Consider the following 17445-nt stretch of genomic DNA (forward strand, 5'->3'; position numbering starts at 1 on the left):
GGAGCTCAGGCGGTGCTGCGCGGCCCGGGGGTTGGGGACCGCAGCTCTACAGGTTGGACAGGTTAGGGTGAAAACCACGCCCCACTCCAGCCCTACTCCGACCAGCCGCGCCTAGGCCCCCCGCACTCGTGAACCCCACCTTCCCACCTCGCCCCTTCAGGATTCAGTGGTATTTAAACTCCAGCCTGGTTCCCCGCGGACCTCCAGCCATGGGGACCCAGGAATCCTGCTGCTAAATTCCTGTCCCCTCGGACACCCTCTCCCAGCCCCTGCTCCCGGGGGCCCCGGCGATCTGGTCGCTCTGCGTCTCCCGTCTCCACCTCCCTGACCTTTTCCTCCCAGAAAGTTCATCTCTCTGACCTTTAATCCCATGCCACCACCAAAGACTCAGACCTTCAGCCCCGACTCAGAAGTGCCGTGTGCAAGGGTCACCTCCGGGCCCCCCTCCCCCACCCAACAAAAGTCCCAGGACTCCTCCAACCCTCCCCGCTCCCTGACGGGACGTAGACGTCCGAGCTGCAGTCCCCACCCCATGTGGAGTCCCCTCCTATCGCCACCCACCGAAGCCACCCCATCCTGCTCTTTTTTTGAGAATCAGACCCAACCAAACCCCACCTCTAGGGGACCCAGGAGCCAGATGCCCCAGCCCCGCCCCTTCTGGAAACAGAGGTACCTGCAGTCCCCTCCCCGGTTCTCCAGGGCCCGCCCCTCCTTCCTCGGGCCTCGCCGCGCCCATCTCGGCCGCGCCCGCGCCCCCAGGACTCCCGAGGGACCCATGGCTGCGGCGGCGGCCGGGCGGGGGCGACAGGGGGAAGAGCCCCGCGCCCTGAGGCGGGCGGTGAAGCTGCTGCAGCGCCTGGAGGGGCAATGCGGGGACCCCCGGCTGGCCATGAGTCCCCCGTCGCTGCGGGACCTCGTGCCCCGCACGGCGCAGCTGCTGCGAGAGGTGGCCCACGCGCGGCAGGAGGCCGGCGGAGGCGACCCCGAGGGCCCCGGGGGCTCTGGGGACTTCCTAGCCGTTTACCTCGCCAACCTGGAGGCCAAGAGCCAACTGGTGGCGGCGCTGTTGCCACCCCGGGGCCAAAAGGGTGCAAACGACGAGCTCTTCCGGGAGGGTTCCAGACTCAGGTGAGTGGAAGCCCTCGGGCCCAGAACACAGGTGTCACGGGTGAGCCCCAGGTCATGCTCCCAGCTCCTTCCTCCCTCGGACCGGGCTCTGGGCCCCCAGCCCCTCCCCCCTCGGACGCAGAAGTCCCCAGCTGCAGCCCCTCTTCCCTAAAGGAACCCAGAAAGCTCAGCCACCCAGTTTTTTCCTTCCTTGGGCACCCAGGTCCTCGCCAACCCATTTCCCCTTCTCCTTGGTCACCCAGCAGCCAGGTGCAGTTTCCACTGTCCCACTCTCCCAGATCATGGGACGTGCTACAGGAGGTGGTGTGGAGGAGAGACTGATCTTTAGGCCCCATCATGTCCCTGCCTGGGCTGCCCACTCGGTCTTTAGCTCCTGGGGACAGATGACACGGGACCTAAGACTTGCCTGTAGACTGCCCCCTCCGCTGTTCTGGACTATCAGGAAGGGGCCGCTGAGTGACAGGGCAGAGGACATTTGGCACCGAGCCCAGGACAAGGTCTAGATCAGTGGTTCTCAGCCCTGACAGGCTCCCCACCCCTTTTCGAACTCCTGTTTTTTTTTTGAGACAGAGTCTCACTTTGTTGCCCAGGCTAGAGTGAGTGTGGTGGCATCAGCCTAGCTCACAGCAACCTCAATCTCCTGGGCTCAAGCGATCCTCCTGCCTCAGCCTCCCGAGTAGCTGGGACTACAGGCGTGCACCACCATGCCTGGCTAATTTTTTCTATATATTTAGCTGGCCAATTAATTTCTTTCTATTTATAGTAGAGACGGGGTCTCACTCTTGCTCAGGCTGGTTTCGAACTCCTGACCTCGAGCAATCCGCCCGCCTCAGTCTCCCAGAGTGCTAGGATTACAGGCATGAACCACCGGGCCTGGCCTATAAATGGATTTTCTACCATGATTCATAAATGTCTGATGGTACATTCAAAAGTCAAGGGGGATGAGAGCAGATCTTGCCGGAGAGGATTGTCCTCACAATGTAACGTCCTCACCATAATCACTATGTCAAAGAAATTTCTAGAAGCTCCTTAGAAAGGTGGTATAACTCCACTGAGAACCTCTGTCCTAAATTCAATGGGTTCTCGAAAGTAGGAAGTCTAGGGGTTTAGTGTCTGGTGGATCTGCCTAGTGCCGCAGGGGTCTTGGAAACTATTCGAAGAAGGTTCTAGACATCAACAAGCACTTAATTAAACTCTAATGCAAGTCATGTATATGGTTTTTAATTTTCTAGTAGACATATGACCAGAAAATGTTTTAAAAACAGGTGAAATGAGTTTTAATAACATTTTCATTTAAAAAAAATTTTTTTTCTGTAAAGACAGTGTCTTACTATGTTGTCCAAGATGGTCTTGAACTCCTAGCCTCAAGCAATCCCCCCTGCCTGCCTCAGTTTCCCAAAGTGCTGCAATTACAGGCGTGAGTCACAGAGCCTGGCCCATAACACGAGCCACCTATGTCTAACTCACCGATGTCTAAAATATTCTCATTTCAACTTATAATGAATATAATGTGATTATTAATGAGCTAGTTAATGGTTTTTACATTTTCGTTTGCACTAAGTTTTTGGAATCTGGTGTGTATTTCACATTTAAAGCACATCTCACTCTGAACCAGCCACATGTGGACAGCGGCTACCATATGGGACAACACAGTTCTAGACTCTGTGAAAGGACAGTGCTTTGAAACTGGCAGGAATGCTACAAACCTGGCCCAAAGACACTACATTTTGGGGGGGGGTGGGGACAGAATCTCGCTCTTTTGCCCTCGATAGAGTGCCGTGGCATCAGCCTAGCTCACAGCAACCTCAAACTCCTGGGCTCAAGCGATCCTCCTGCCTCAGTCCCCCAAGTAGCTGGGACTACAGGCATGCGCCACCATGCCCGGCTAATTTTTCAATTTTTGTAGAGACAGGGGTCTCGCTCTTGCTCAGGCTGGTCTCGAACTCCTGGCCTCGTGCGATCCTCCCACCTTGGACTCCCAGAGTACCCAAGGATACTAGTAACATAAAATAAGAACAGGAATGAAATGAACATGCACTGAGCGCCAATTCTCTGCCCAGCATGCTAAGCATGTGCCCATAAGACACGTGAGAATCCTCACTGTCCCCCGATGCAGGGGCTGTACTTAGCCCCACTTCACGGTGGAAACTGAGGCTCAGGGGAAAAAAGAACTTGTCAAAAATCACACGCCCGATCAGGGTCAGCCTACCCTGAAGCTCCCACACCTCATCAGAGACTCAGGGAGGCAGTCAGCAGGAGAAAAGACAGGGCACACCCCACAGCCCCTGGTGACACGGAAAACAGGCATGCTGGGAGTGTGAGCTGCATGCGGGCTGTGCCCTGCACCTAGTTGTCACCACAGTCCAAGGAGGCAAGGCTTCGGCCCCCGCCATGGTGGGCTTCAGCAGAGGCTGGGCGTCGTGGGGTGGAGGCTGACTTGGATCCTGGCAGCCTCCACGCTTCCTTCGCGACGAGGAATGGACTCCCGTCTGCACTGATTTGTTAGAGAGAGTCTGGGGGCCCTGGCCCTGGGCTGTTCCCTGCGGTGGGGGGGAAGGGGGTGTCAGTGGGAGCCCCAAGGTCCAGCCTGCGTCCTCGCCCACCCTCCCAGGCGACAGCTGGCCAAGCTGGCCCTCATCTTCAGCCACATGTACGCAGAGCTGGAGGCGCTCTTCCCCCAGGGAAAGTACTGTGGCCACACGTACCAGCCCGCCAAGGCCCCGGCCCACACCTTCTGGAGGGAGCACTGCGGAGCCCGGTGAGTGAGCACCTGCCCCCCCAGGGCCCCATGGCTGGGAGCCCCACCGTGTTCCTGCCCAGGGACCCAGGTGTCCGGGCCCCCAGCTGCTTCCTCCCTACGGATCCTCCCATCCTAAGTCCCAGAGGCCTCAGACGCATCTCCCCACCCCACCCCTGCCCAGGTGTGTGCTGCCCTGTGCTGAGTTTGTGTCGCTCCTGGGCACCTGCCACCCAGTGGAGCCAGGCTCCATGACCCTCGCCTTGCGATCCACGATCGACCTCACCTGCAGCGGTCACGTGTCCATCTTCGAGTTTGACATCTTCACCAGGCTCTTCCAGGTCAGAAATGACTGAGGCTGGGGGCCTGGAGCCCTGGGTCTGAGCGGGGAGGGGCTGGGGCTGGACCCCTGGGTCTGAGGGGGGAGGGGCTGGGGCTGGACCCCTGGGTCTGAGGGGGGAGGGGCTGGGGCTGGACCCCTGGGTCTGAGGGGGGAGGAGCTGGGGCTGCACCCCTGGGTCTGAGGGGGGAGGGGCTGGGGCTGCACCCCTGGGTCTGAGGGGGGAGGAGCTGGGGCTGCACCCCTGGGTCTGAGGGGGGAGGGGCTGGGGCTGCACCCCTGGGTCTGAGGGGGGAGGGGCTGGGGCTGGACCCCTGGGTCTGAGGGGGGAGGGGCTGGGGCTGGACCCCTGGGTCTGAGGGGGGAGGGGCTGGGGCTGCACCCCTGGGTCTGAGGGGGGAGGGGCTGGGGCTGGACCCCTGGTCTGAGGGAGGAGGGGCGGGGGCTGGACCCCTGGTCTGAGGGAGGAGGGGCTGGGGCTGGACCCCTGGGTCTGAGGGGGGAGGGGCTGGGGCTGGACCCCTGGGTCTGAGTGGGGAGGGGCTGGGGCTGGACCCCTGGGTCTGAGGGAGGAGGGGCTGGGGCTGGACCCCTGGGTCTGAGGGGGGAGGGGCTGGGGCTGGACCCCTGGGTCTGAGGGGGGAGGGGCTGGGGCTGGACCCCTGGGTCTGAGGGGGGAGGGGCTGGGGCTGGACCCCTGGGTCTGAGGGGGGAGGGGCTGGGGCTGCACCCCTGGGTCTGAGGGGGGAGGGGCTGAGGGCTGGGAGCCCGGGTCTAGGAGAGGACAGGCTGGGAACCTAAACTCATGAGTGCTGGGGAAGGAAGAGGCTGGATCTTCTGTGGGAAAAAGATTCCTGAGGTCCACCATGAGTGTGAACAACATGTCTGGATTCCTGGGCCCCGGGAGGCACTGGTGATGCGGGTGCTTCCTTGGTCCCTCCCTGACCCAAGCCCTGCCCCACCCCAGCCATGGCCAACACTCCTCAAGAACTGGAAGCTCCTGGCGGTCAACCACCCGGGCTACATGGCCTTCCTCACGTACGACGATGTCCGAGCACGCCTGCAGACCTGCAAGGACAAGCCAGGCAGGTGCGGGAGAGGTCCAGGCCCCGGAGGACGGGGCTGCGGGCTGTCGGGGCTCTGGGTCCTGGGCCGGTGTGTAGTGAAACCCAGACATCCCGCAGAGAGTAAGAACTGGGAACCCTGTCACCCTGCCTCTTCCCCCAAGACCTCCTGGAGCTTCCCACAGTCCAGCAGCTAAAGGGACAATACCTGTCCTGGCAGGGGGCCTGAAGACCCTGACCCAGGGTACGGTCCATTTCTGATGGGTCAGAGCCCATGCTGCACCATCTGTTAAATATTTTGAGTATAACCCCCCACCTGTTAGCATAGGAGACTGAGAAATGTGACATATGAGTCCTCAAATTATTTTAAGTCAAGAGTTTTGAGCCATTGAGTCACCCTAGAGAGCTAAGAGTTCAGGAACCAAGAAATGAAGGGAATAGGAGGTCAGGTTTATGAGTCTCTGCAGGGCTGGGTTGCAGAAGCCCCAGGAAAGTGAGTATATTAATTCTCTTCCAGTCAAACTGGTTTAAAGGGGTAGGGGGAGGAATAGATTGATCCCTATAATTGAAAAGACCAGGATGTGGGTTTCAGGCACAGCCGGATCCAGGTGCCCCTATGCTATGTTCAGGAGTCAGTTCCTATCCATCCCCATCTCTGCTTTCCTCTGTGTTGACTTCATTCTCAGACATGGTCTCTCTGCATGGTAGCAAGTAGCTTTTACAAGTCCCAGCTGCATGCCCTACCAGCTTAGCAACCTCTGTAGAAATGGAATCCCTTGCTTCCATTCCTAACACTTCCAACAGAAGTCCCAGAACTGACTCCAATCGCTGTGGTCAGGGATCCTGAAATGCGCTGATTGGCCAAGCCAGAATCAGCTTTGTCGAAACCCCGGTGAAGGAAAGAGAGGTCTCCAAATGGAAACAGGGGTGTTCTCATAAGAAGAGCCGAGCAGATAAAAATGACAGATACCCCTATAGTGGCAGACAGGAATCTAGCACCTCGTTGCCTAAAGGATGAAGCTGGGAGTGAGGACTTCCACACCTGGATCCCCAACGGGGTGGGGGACTGGCAGTTCCCAGAAAGGACAGTAGTGACTACTCCCTCACCCCCTCTCCTACCTTGCCCTCCCTCCAGCTACATCTTCCGGCCCAGCTGTACTCGACTGGGGAGGTGGGCCATCGGGTACGTGAGCTCAGATGGCAGCATCCTGCAGACCATCTCTATCAACAGACCCCTGTTCGAGGTACTCCTGGAAGGACAAAAGGACGGCTTGTGAGTCCCCATCCTGGCAAGAGGGGGGTGCCAACAAAATCCACTTCAAAAGATCATGCATGCTGGCCGTGCGTGGTGGCTCACGCCTGTAATCCTAGCACTCTGGGAGGCTGAGATGGGAGGATCGCTCGAGGTCAGGAGTTCGAAACCAGCCTGAGCAAGAGCGAGACCCTGTCCCTACTATAAATAGAAAGAAATTAATTGGTCAACTAAAAATATATACAAAAAATTAGCCGGGCATGGCGGCGCATGCTTGTAGTCCCAGCTACTCGGGAAGCTAAGGCAGGAGGATCGCTTGAGCCCAGGAGTTTGGGGTTGCTGTGAGCTAGGCTGATGCCAGGGCACTCTAGCTGGGGCAACAGAGTGAGACTCTGTCAAGAAAGAAAGAAAGAGAGAAAGGGGGGGAAGGGAGGGAGGGAAGGGAGGGAGGGAAGGAAGGAAGGAGGGAGGGAGGGAGGGAGGGAGGGAGGGAGGGAGGGAGGGAGGGAGGGAGGAAGGAAGGAAGGAAGGAAGGAAGGAAGGAAGGAAGGAAGGAAGGAAGGAAGGAAGGAAGGAAGGAAGGAAGGAAGGAAGGAAGGAAGGAAGGAAGGAAGGAAGGAAGGAAGGAAAGATCTGAGCACTGCCCAAAACACACGTTTGAGGGTACGCAATTTGCATAGCGGACGTCACAGGCTTGCAATACCACAAGCTTCCAGCAGGTGGCAGTCAAGGGGAAGGGGCGCCTCTTGGGAGTTGGCGCTAAGCTCCCACCCCCGCCCGCAGAAGCTCCGAGAAGCGTGTTGGGGACACTGGACACGACCCCGGGGGCTCCATCCCTTGCAGTTGGGTTCAAGAGCTTTGTCCTTCTAGATACCATATCCTGTTCCGGAATCTAGACTGGTAGCCCAGAAAGAGAGCTGGGGAACCGGCTAGACTGCTGGTTTTCACCCCATGACCTTGGGCACCCCAGGGCCCCTCTTTCGGAAGTTTCCTTGGGTAGGAGGAAGCAGGTTAGTTTCCAGACTGTCACCTTTAACCAGAGCTTTCTTATCGCCCATGTCTGTGTGACTGGTACCATATGAGATAGGGAGATACACAGATAAAGCTGCCATCGAGCCGGGCGTGGTGGCTCACGCCTGTAATCCCAGCACTCTGGGAGGCTGAGGCGGGCGGATTGCTCGAGGTCAGGAGTTCGAAACCAGCCTGAGCAAGAGCGAGACCCTGTCTCTACTATAAATAGAAAACAATTAATTGGCCAACTAATATATATATAAAAAATTAGCCGGGCATGGTGGCGCATGCCTGTAGTCCCAGCTACTCAGGAGGCTGAGGCAGCAGGATTGCTTGAGCCCAGGAGTTTGAGGTTGCTGTGAGCTAGGCTGATGCCACGGCACTCACTCTAGCCTGGTCAACAAGCGAGACTCTGTCTCAAAAAAAAAAAAAAAAAAAAAAAAAAGCTGCCGTCGAAATTCCAGGTAGTTGTGTTTCTATGAAATCCCCACAAACCCTGAATTATTGAGTAAATACAACTTTAGGTCCCTGCAAGACTCCGGCCACAACATTTTTGTGAATGAGCCACAACATAATAACCTTTATGTGTGTTTTTGTTTAAAGACAATTTAATGCTTACTGTTGGTTCATTGACATTGAACTCGCAACGGGCAGCACTATAACTTGCGCCCGAACCAGGCTTGTCCAACACACGAGGGACATCACACCCTTCTTTCATTAGGAAGATAGATAGCACTTCAGCACCACTCTTGGGGACCATTTAATACAGTATGATCGCCTGGCGTGGTGGCTCACGCCTGTAATCCTAGCACTCTGGGAAGCTGAGGCGGATGGATTGCTCAAGGTCAGGAGTTCAAAACCAGCCTGAGCAAGAGCGAGACCCCGTCTCTACTAGAAATAGAAAGAAATTAATTGGCCGACTAATATACATAGAAAAAATTAGCCAGGCATGGTGGCGCATGCCTGTAGTCCCAGCTACTTGGGAGGCTGAGGCAGCAGGATTGCTTGAGCCCAGGAGTTTGAGGTTGCTGTGAGCTAGGCTGATGCCACGGCACTCACTCTAGCCTGGGCAACAAAGTGAGACTCTGTCTCAAAAAAAATTAAAATAAAATAAAATAGTATAATCGACAGAAAGCATAAAAATGGAGGAAATAGGCTATAAAAAAAGACACTTGCTCATAGCATGAGAGCTGAAATTCAATGGAAGCTAAGAACGAGCGCAGTAGGCAACTCAAATTTTTTCACCATCTGTCTATGTCCCTGAATGATCACAAAAGCACTGGGAGTATTGATTTGGGGGTTCCAAAGACATTGCAGTGAGTAGGAAAGTTTGCAAATAGGGAGTCTATGAATCCTGATCTATTGTGTAGACACACACACATACACTATTATGATATTTCTATTTGACAGCTGGGGAAACTGAGGCACAGAAAGGCAGAGCCATGTGCCCAGGTCACACAGCTACTGAGCTGACCCGCTGGGATTTGAAGCCAGGTGGCCAGGCTCCGAGTGTGTCCCTTACCCATTCTCCTGTCCTGAATCTCAGGCCAGATTTCACTGGAGAAGAGGGTTCTAAGCGTGAATACCATCACTCTGGCCCAATCCCCCTGCCCTACGACACACACAGCCAACACCGTTTTACAGATGGGAAAACTGAGGCCCTGTGACAGGGGAAGGGACAGCAAGCTCTTCCCCTCACACGGCAAGGTGGCTTCCTGGGTCTCAAGTTGATCATAGCAGCTCCCTCTTACGGGGTGCTGACGTGCAGAGGGGCTGCATATTTCCTGAGCATGGTCCTCTTTAATCCTCACGACCAACATTTACCCCATGCATCATTATACCCATTTCACAGAAAGGGAAACTGAGGCCACAGACTGTGTTCACAAGAGAGTCACTGTGGGGCTCAGGTCAGGAATCCCACTGTGCTCTACACGGCAGGCCAGGCAGGGCCACCAGCCTTAGGGGACTCGTGACCCTCTTTGGTCTGAGGTTATGATCCAGTTATGGCCCAGATGGGAGACCCAGAGGGTTCAGAACCTTCTCGGCTACCCTGGAGCCCGGGGCTGAGACCTTGCCTATGGCCCTGGTTCTGCGTCTCTCTGGACCTCACCGTGTGACCCGGGACCGTCCCCTTTCCCACGTGGAACCTCGGGTCACTATCTGAAGAGGCAAGAAGCAGCGCAGACGGTCTGAGAGGGCCCTTCCAGTCCTGATAGGCTGAGATCCTGGGACTCTAAACTGTCGTGCTCGGGCCTGCAGATGAAGGGAGAGGAGGGCTAAGCCTGAGCTTCCGATCAGTTTCCTGGTTCTGGTTCAGTCGGACCCTTGTTTCCAGAGCTTGAGTCGCTCAGATGCAGTGTGCCCCGCCTTTGGAAGTCTAAGGGGACACAGCCCTGCCCTGGACGGGTGTCCCAATTCGAGGAGGGAAGAGGGAAAATATCTCCAGGCCGGCAATGAACTTGAGGCAGATCCTTATCCCAGGGGGCCGTGGGGCCCTGTGGCAGGCGGGTCCTTGCTAGTCCGGGGGTAGGAGACCCTGGATGGCCCCTCAGTGCCCCCCTCTTACCGTCCCCCAGCTGCCTCTACCCAGATGGGAAGAACAGCAACCCGGACCTGACGGAGCTCTGCAAGGTAGAACCGCATCAGCGCATCCACGTGTCCGAGGTGAGACCCAGCCCCGCCCGCTGCCCCCGCCAGCCCCGCTCCACCTTGGCTCAGAGGCCTCGGGCAGGAGCCCTGGCTCAGTGGCTGTGTGACCTTGGGTAAATCACTTGGCCTCTCTGAGGCTCAGTTTATCCTCTGGAAAATATGGCTCCTCGCTGCCTCTTTCCCAGGGGTTATCACGGGGATTAAACAAGGAAATGATGCGCTGAGATCATCAGAACAGCTAATGCTCTTGACCGTTCGCCAGTGCCAGCCCCCGTGCCAGCTCTGCACCTTCACGGCCCCCCACAGGCGAGAGACAGACAATAGATATTTTTTTTTAGTATAAGTATATCCTGTGCAGTATTTAAGACTGACTTCAAATTTTATTCACCGTTTATCTGAAATGCAAATTTAACAGCATCCAGTATTTTTATTTGCTAAATTTGGCAACCGTGCGGCCCAGAGAACGATTCTCGTAACAAGGAGTGAAGATAATGTCAGAGGCAGATGGCCACACTGGCTTTGAACTTGGAGGAGGGTTCGGGGCTGGTGCGGAGGCTTGGGGCTTTCTTCCTGTGGCCCGAGCCATATCCCACGTGGCTGACACCTGTCCCTTCCCGCCCTCCCCCTCTTCCCACCTGCCAGGAGCAGCTGCAGCTGTACTGGGCCATGGACTCCACGTTCGAGCTCTGCAAGATCTGCGCGGAGCGCAACAAGGATGTGAAGATCGAGCCGTGTGGGCACCTGCTCTGTAGCCACTGCCTGGCTGCCTGGCAGGTGGGTCCGAGCCCGGCCCTGCCTTCTCATCTGGTCCCCCCCACCCCCTACAATGAAACCCCAAGAAGATCTCCCATATGTTTCATTGACAAGATGGGGAAACTGAGGCCCAGGGTGAAACCCCAAGAAGATCTCCCATGTGCTTCATTGACAAATTGGGGAAACTGAGGCCCAGGGAGAGCAAAGACCCGCTCGGGGTCACTCAGGAGCCTGGCTGCCTGTGTGTGTGCACCTCTGCTTCCGTCTCCCTCTGCCTGTGTTGCCTCAGTTTCTCCTTCCCCGGCTACATGATCAGTGGAAAGGGCTCCTTCCTCCCCTCGCTGGGCGATGGGGACCCAGAGGCCTCACCTCTCTGAGCTTCAGCCTCCCGCTCTGGGGAATGGGGCTGATGACAGTGACCTCCCAAGGGCTGCAGTGAGAATCTGAGCCCAAAAAGGCCAGGTCCAGGAGCTGTTGCCCTGGCAACAAGGGGCTCCCTGCCTGCGTGGGGCCCTGGGGGCCTTGGGCTCTGGTCGGGTCTGCCCCTCCCCCTCCCCCACCTCCGGGACTGCTCCTCTCTCCCCCCCCACGTCACTCTGTTGGGGGACAGAGGTCCTGGAAGGCCCAAGGGACATGCTGGAGAACAGGGAGCCGCTGACCTTTCCCTCTGGACCTCCCCAGCACGAGGACAGCCAGACCTGCCCCTTCTGCCGCTGCCACATCAAGGGCTGGGAGGCCGTCAGTATCCAGCATTTCCAGGGAGAGCCGGCAGAAGCCCAGGCCCCCGCGACAGCCCTGGGGCCCCGCAGTGACCATGAAGACGGGGAGCTGGAGCCGGGGCAGGTGAGCAGGGCCGGCAGGAGCCGGAACCGCAATCCCCGGGGCCTGAGGGAGGAGGGGACTGGTGACAAGACTCGTGGGTCCCAGGGGCCTGGCCTTTTGCCTCCCCAAGGGTCTGGGGCTGTGTGGCTTTCTCCACGTGCAACCCCCCAAGGGGTTAGCGCTGTGTCTTGTTCTCTGTCGTACCTTGAATCTAGAACGGTGTCCGGATGCTGGGAGCCCCGGCAGGAGGACACGTCCATGAGAGGAAAATGGCAGCTCACACCCCCACCCCTGTCTCCCCCAGGCACCCCGCTTGGCTCCTCCACTGCCCCCCCGGCCAGATCTGCCCCCCAGGAGACCCAGAGGTGAAGGCCAGCCGAATGCGGTGAGTCAGGGGCTGGTCTGAGGTTGGTGGCTCGGGTCTTACTCAACCCCAGGGTAGGGTCCCCCATCTGGCCAGGCGCTCAGGGGTGCCAGGCACTCGTTTACAAGGTGCCCACCACCTGGATGACCTCTGCTCTTGTTCTCTTCCTCCTTGTTTCCCCTCAAGGGCTTTCTTGCTCTCCTCCCAACATCCCAGGCATGTCCTACCTCAGGGCCTTTGCACATCCCCGTGGCCTGGATGGCCTTTGACTTCCTCATCCCTCCTCAGGGAGCCTTCCCGGGCCACCTGGTTAGAAACAGCATCCCCATGGGACCCTGTCCTCCTGCATTGGCACCGCCATTTTGCCACCTGGCAGAGCTCACGGCTTTGTTGGTTTCCGTCACCATCAGCAGGTTGAAACCCTCCTACGGGTCAGGACTTTGGCTCATTCTCTGTTATAGCTCCAGAGTCTAGAACCATGCCTGACACACACACATAGTAGGTACTCAATAAATTGGCGTGCAACAAATACACTGAACTGGGTCTTCCCAACAGCCCTATGAAGTGGCAAGTGTCCCTTTCCCTGTTGTCCAGAGGAAACAAGCTCAGAGGGGTGACTGCACCTGCTGAAAGCCACACAGCCTGAAAGAGGAGAAGCCAGGGTTGGGGTCTTTATGGCCCCAAAACCATCTGCTTATTTTTTAAGTGAGGCCAGGCCTTGCTTTCTTCTCCCCCTACCTCTGACCCCAGGGTTTTCTGGGACCTTGGGCTGCTGGGGAGGGGCGGCTCTCCGTCAGCCTCTCAGGCTGGGTACACACTGGCTTCAATCAATACTGGGCCGGCTTCAAACAAACAGCTCGGGAAGTCCGGGAACATTATTCGACCACAGCAAACAAGAGAGCCAGCAGGAAGTGGGGGTGGCGGTGAGACTAGCCAGGGAAGCTAAAAACAGATCCCGACCTGCAGCCAAAAGCGAATGGAAACATTAGGAGGCACTCAGCTGGCTCCCTGAGGACACGAGGGAGGAACAGTCACTCAAGGGAGGAACAGTCACTCAGGAGGAACAGTCACTCAAGGGAGGAACAGTCACTCGGGAGGAACAGTCACTCAAGGGAGGAACAGTCACTCGGGGCACTTCCAGCCAGAGGGTCGCACCTTTGCCCAGGCTGTACCCGCCACCTAGCACATCCTTTCCTCCTCTCCCCATCCCCTGCCTGATTTCAACTCCAGGCAACTTCTACCATGTTTCCCCAAAAATAAGGCCTACCTATAAAATAAGCCCTAGCAGGATTTCTAAGCATTTGCACAATATAGCCCCTACCCCAAAAATAAGGCCTAGTGATGGGTGTGGCTACGCAGCGCATCTGCACACCCCATGCATTTCTTAGCGGAGCGGTAAAGAAGATGAGCAGCCCTTCTCACCTGCCCCATGAGAGCTCTATGGCTCGACGTGAGAGACTGGGGCCAATGGTTCTAAAGGAAATAGAGGCGCAAGAAATTCAGGATGGAATTCAGGGTTTGGAGAGTTATGATGATGTTCCAGAAGATGATGACTTAACTATATTTGCATAAATGTAGATCGTTGTACCGTACTTAAAAAAAATAACACATCCCCTGAAAATAAGCCCTAGGGTGTCTTCTTGAGGAAAAATAAATATAAGGCTCTGTCTTATTTTCGGGGAAACACGGTACTCTTTCATTCCTCAAAACATACCCTAGAAAAGACAGCCCTGGGTTTGCCCCTTCCCAGCAAGGTGACTGTCACAGTGAGAATGAGTTAATGTGAGTCTACCTTTTGCTATGTGTCCGTAACTGCTTTTGAACACATTCATGTAATTGTCGCGACAGCCTGCTGAGGCAGGTACTGTTATGGTCCCATTATACGGAGGGGAACGTTGAGGCCCAGAGAGCTGCCGGTCACTCAGCTCTTGGGTGATGGAGTCAGGACTGGACTAGTCAGGGCTGTCCTTCCCTCCCCCATGGGCCTCCATTCCCTTGTCTGTCAAGTGAGCACCACGCATGCTCCTCCCTGCCTCAAGGGGCTGCCGTGAGCACTGGACGCCTGGGGGCTGGGTTAAAGGGTCAGTCCCCATGGCCGTGATTTGCATGTGGTGCTGTGTGCCCTGGGAATGCTCCCTGCACACGGCTGTTCTCCATCTGAGAAACCCATCTCTAGGGGGCGACACCGCCAATGAGCAGAACCCTGGCACCCCACTGGCCACTGGGGAACCCCCCGATCCTCAGTGTGTCCATGCGGAAAATGGGCACACGCCCCACAAGTCTTTTTGTTGTTGTTGTTAATTTTTTTTTTAATTTCTTTATTTTTCTTTCTATTTTCAGTTGGCCAATTAACTTTTTTTTTTTTTTTTTTTAGTAAAGAGGGGGTCTCGCTCTTGGCTCAGGCTGGTCTCGAACTCCTGAGCTCAAACAATCCACCCACCTCGGCCTCCCAGAGAGCTAGGATTACAGGCGTGAGCCACCACGCCCGGCCATCCCCACAGGTCTTGATGAAGCCAGTAAAATCGGCTAACCTGAGACAGAGGCCCCCCCCTCGCCTCTCAGATGTCCCCACTGGCTCCCCAGGGCTCTGAGAATTCAAGCCAAAGCCTACAGCCCACAAGGCCTGGGTACTCGACCCCTCCCCGCCTCCTACCCCCCCATTCCTGGTTACAGGGGACCCTTGCTGCTCTAACAACCCAGCAAGACCCCCGTCTCAGAGCCTCTGCCAGGAACCTTCTCGAACTCAGGAATCTGCTCAATCATCCCCGGGCACCCCCACTCGCCCCATGCACTCTGAGTTCTCGGAACCCGCTGAGATATTGCTTTGTTCATAAGCTGATTACTCGCCTCTGGCTCGGAGGACCGTCAGCGTCACGAGGATGGCAGAGATGTTTTTTTATCTTGTTTGTGGCTGTCTCATCGGGACCTAAAACAGCGCCTGCCTCACGGTTGTGGATGCTCAGGAAATGTTTGCGGGGCGGACGGATGGGTGGACAGAAAAACTAAAACTTCTTCCTACCCAAGGCAGAGGTGAGAAGGAAAAAAAGAAAAAGGCATGGATTGAAGAGACCTGTCCTAGTCCAGCCGCCACCACCACTGTGAAATGATGTCCCCAGCCCCCAGGCTGCCGCTCAACTGGGACATTTCTTTTTTTTTTTTGAGACACGGTCTCACTCTGTTGCCCCAGCTGGAGTGCCGTGGCGTCAGCCTAGCTCACAGCAGCCTCGAACTCCTGAGCTCAAGTGATCCTCCTGCCTCAGCCTCCCGAGTAGCTGGGACTACAGGCATGCGCCACCATGCCCGGCTATATATTTTTCTATATATTTTTAGTTGGCCAATTAATTTCTTTCTATTTTTAGTAGAGACGGGGGTCTCGCTCTTGCTCAGGCTGGTCTCAAACTCCTGACTTTGAGTGATCCTCCAGCCTTGGCCTCCCAGAGTGCTGGGATTACAGGCGTGAGTGGGACATTTCTTAATCATTTCTGAATCTCCTCCCTTCCAGGCACCTCTGGTCCTCCCCCGACTCCGGCCCCCCCTTCCCTTGCCGAGAATTAGGACTGAGAGCTCAGTGCCCTGGGAAGTCACTTCCAGTCCCCAAGGGACGGAGTGGGCCACAGAGTGAGTGCAGGGGCCCGGTGGGCTGGGCTGGAACTGGGGTGTAAGGGAAAGCGGGCAGGGAAGGGGGCAGAGGGAGGCGCTGGGTCCCAGGAATCACCAGTGCCCCCAACATGCTCCCCATCGTCGCAGGAACTCCTGAAGGGACTCGCCCTCCAGCTGCCCTGGCTGCCACGCCTGGAGGCCAGGTGCGTCCACTCCCTCCCTGCTGGTTCCCTCCCCCAGGCCCGGCCCTCCCTGCCCCGCTCCTCCCGGCTGTGACAGACTCTAACATGCCTCTCTTTCCACATCGCAGGGCACCCACATGTGTGGCCAAAGGGAGCCCTACGGGCTGGAAGGGGTTTGTGAAACAGAAATAAACTTCCCAGTTTGGTTTGTCCTCCAGTCTGTGAAGGAAGAGCGCAGCGGCCACCAGAGGGCAGCGTGGCACCGAGAAAGGGAGGGCCCCAGCCCCATGCCCACCTGGTCAGCTCAGGAGCTCAGGCCCTAGGCCCTCCCCCCTGGGATCCAGGGGTCCAGCCCCAGCCCCTCCCCCCTCAGACCCAGGGGTCCAGCCCCAGCCCCTCCCCCCTCAGGCCCAGGGGTCCAGCTCCAGCCCCTCCCCCCTCAGGCCCAGGGGTCCAGCCCAGCCCCTCCCCCCTCAGACCCAGGGGTCCAGCCCCAGCCCCTCCCCCCTCGGACCCAGGGGTCCAGCCCCAGCCCCTCCCCCCTCAGACCCAGGGGTCCAGCCCCAGCCCCTCCTCCCTCACACCCAGGGGTCCAGCCCCAGCCCCTCCTCCCTCAGACCCAGGGGTCCAGCCCCAGCCCCTCCTCCCTCACACCCAGGGGTCCAGCCCCAGCCCCTCCTCCCTCACACCCAGGGGTCCAGCCCCTGCCCCTCTCCCCTCAGACCCAGGGGTCCAGCCCCAGCCCCTCCCCCCTCAGACCCAGGGGTCCAGCCCCAGCCCCTCCTCCCTCACACCCAGGGGTCCAGCCCCAGCCCCTCCTCCCTCACACCCAGGGGTCCAGCCCCAGCCCCTCCCCCCTCACACCCAGGGGTCCAGCCCCAGCCCCTCCCCCCTCAGACCCAGGGGTCCAGCCCCAGCCCCTCCTCCCCCAGACCCAGGGGTCCAGCCCCAGCCCCTCCCCCCCTAGACCCAGGGGTGCAGCCCCAGCCCCTCCCCCCTCAGACCCAGGGGTCCAGCCCCAGCCCCTCCCCCCCCAGACCCAGGGGTCCAGCCCCAGCCCCTCCCCCCTCAGACCCAGGGGTTCAGCCCCAGCCCCTCCTCCCTCAGACCCAGGGGTCCAGCCCCAGCCCCTCCCCCCTCAGACCCAGGGGTTCAGCCCCAGCCCCTCCTCCCTCAGACCCAGGGGTCCAGCCCCAGCCCCTCCCCCCCAGACCCAGGGGTCCAGCCCCCGCCCCTCCCCCCTCAGACCCAGGGGTCCAGCCCCAGCCCCTCCTCCCTCAGACCCAGGGGTCCAGCCCCAGCCCCTCCCCCCTCAGACCCAGGGGTCCAGCCCAGCCCCTCCCCCCTCAGACCCAGGGGTCCAGCCCAGCCCCTCCCCCCTCAGACCCAGGGGTCCAGCCCCAGCCCCTCCCCCCTCAGACCCAAGGGTCCAGCCCCAGCCCCTCCTCCCTCAGACCCAAGGGTCCAGCCCCAGCCCCTTCTCACTCAGACCTTCAAACAGACTCTGGGCCGCAGCCTCCTCTGGCAGTCCCAGGAGTCCTGC

The 17445-nt window shown here is 58.1% G+C and overlaps 2 protein-coding genes across 3 annotated transcripts in view; both read left to right on the forward strand.

Annotated features, from left to right (window-relative positions):
• Positions 1 to 17445, forward strand: part of BCAM (basal cell adhesion molecule (Lutheran blood group)) — a 366430-nt gene that overhangs the window by 333683 nt on the left and 15302 nt on the right. The window lies entirely within an intron of this gene.
• On the forward strand, positions 700 to 16114 carry CBLC (Cbl proto-oncogene C). The gene is made up of 12 exons (XM_012761357.3): positions 700 to 1128; positions 3740 to 3886; positions 4050 to 4206; positions 5173 to 5294; positions 6405 to 6542; positions 10109 to 10196; positions 10824 to 10955; positions 11616 to 11777; positions 12061 to 12141; positions 15623 to 15738; positions 15868 to 15923; positions 16031 to 16114. Exons 1-11 carry the CDS (start codon positions 776 to 778, stop codon positions 15875 to 15877), a joined length of 1506 nt encoding a protein of 501 aa, XP_012616811.2. The 5' UTR covers positions 700 to 775; the 3' UTR covers positions 15878 to 15923; positions 16031 to 16114.

The sequence above is a fragment of the Microcebus murinus genome, chromosome 16 (assembly GCF_040939455.1).
Source record: "Microcebus murinus isolate Inina chromosome 16, M.murinus_Inina_mat1.0, whole genome shotgun sequence".
Lineage (NCBI taxonomy): Eukaryota > Metazoa > Chordata > Mammalia > Primates > Cheirogaleidae > Microcebus > Microcebus murinus.

What these genes read in the sequence shown, in the direction of transcription:
- CBLC (XM_012761357.3), top strand. Translation starts at nt 776, where the DNA reads ATGGCTGCGGCGGCGGCCGGGCGGGGGCGACAGGGGGAAGAGCCCCGC. An exon ending in AGGGAGCACTGCGGAGCCCG is followed by an intron (nt 3,887 to 4,049) that starts GTGAGTGAGCAC and finishes ACCCCTGCCCAG; the next exon opens with GTGTGTGCTGCCCTGTGCTG. An exon ending in AGCGCATCCACGTGTCCGAG is followed by an intron (nt 10,197 to 10,823) that starts GTGAGACCCAGC and finishes CCCACCTGCCAG; the next exon opens with GAGCAGCTGCAGCTGTACTG.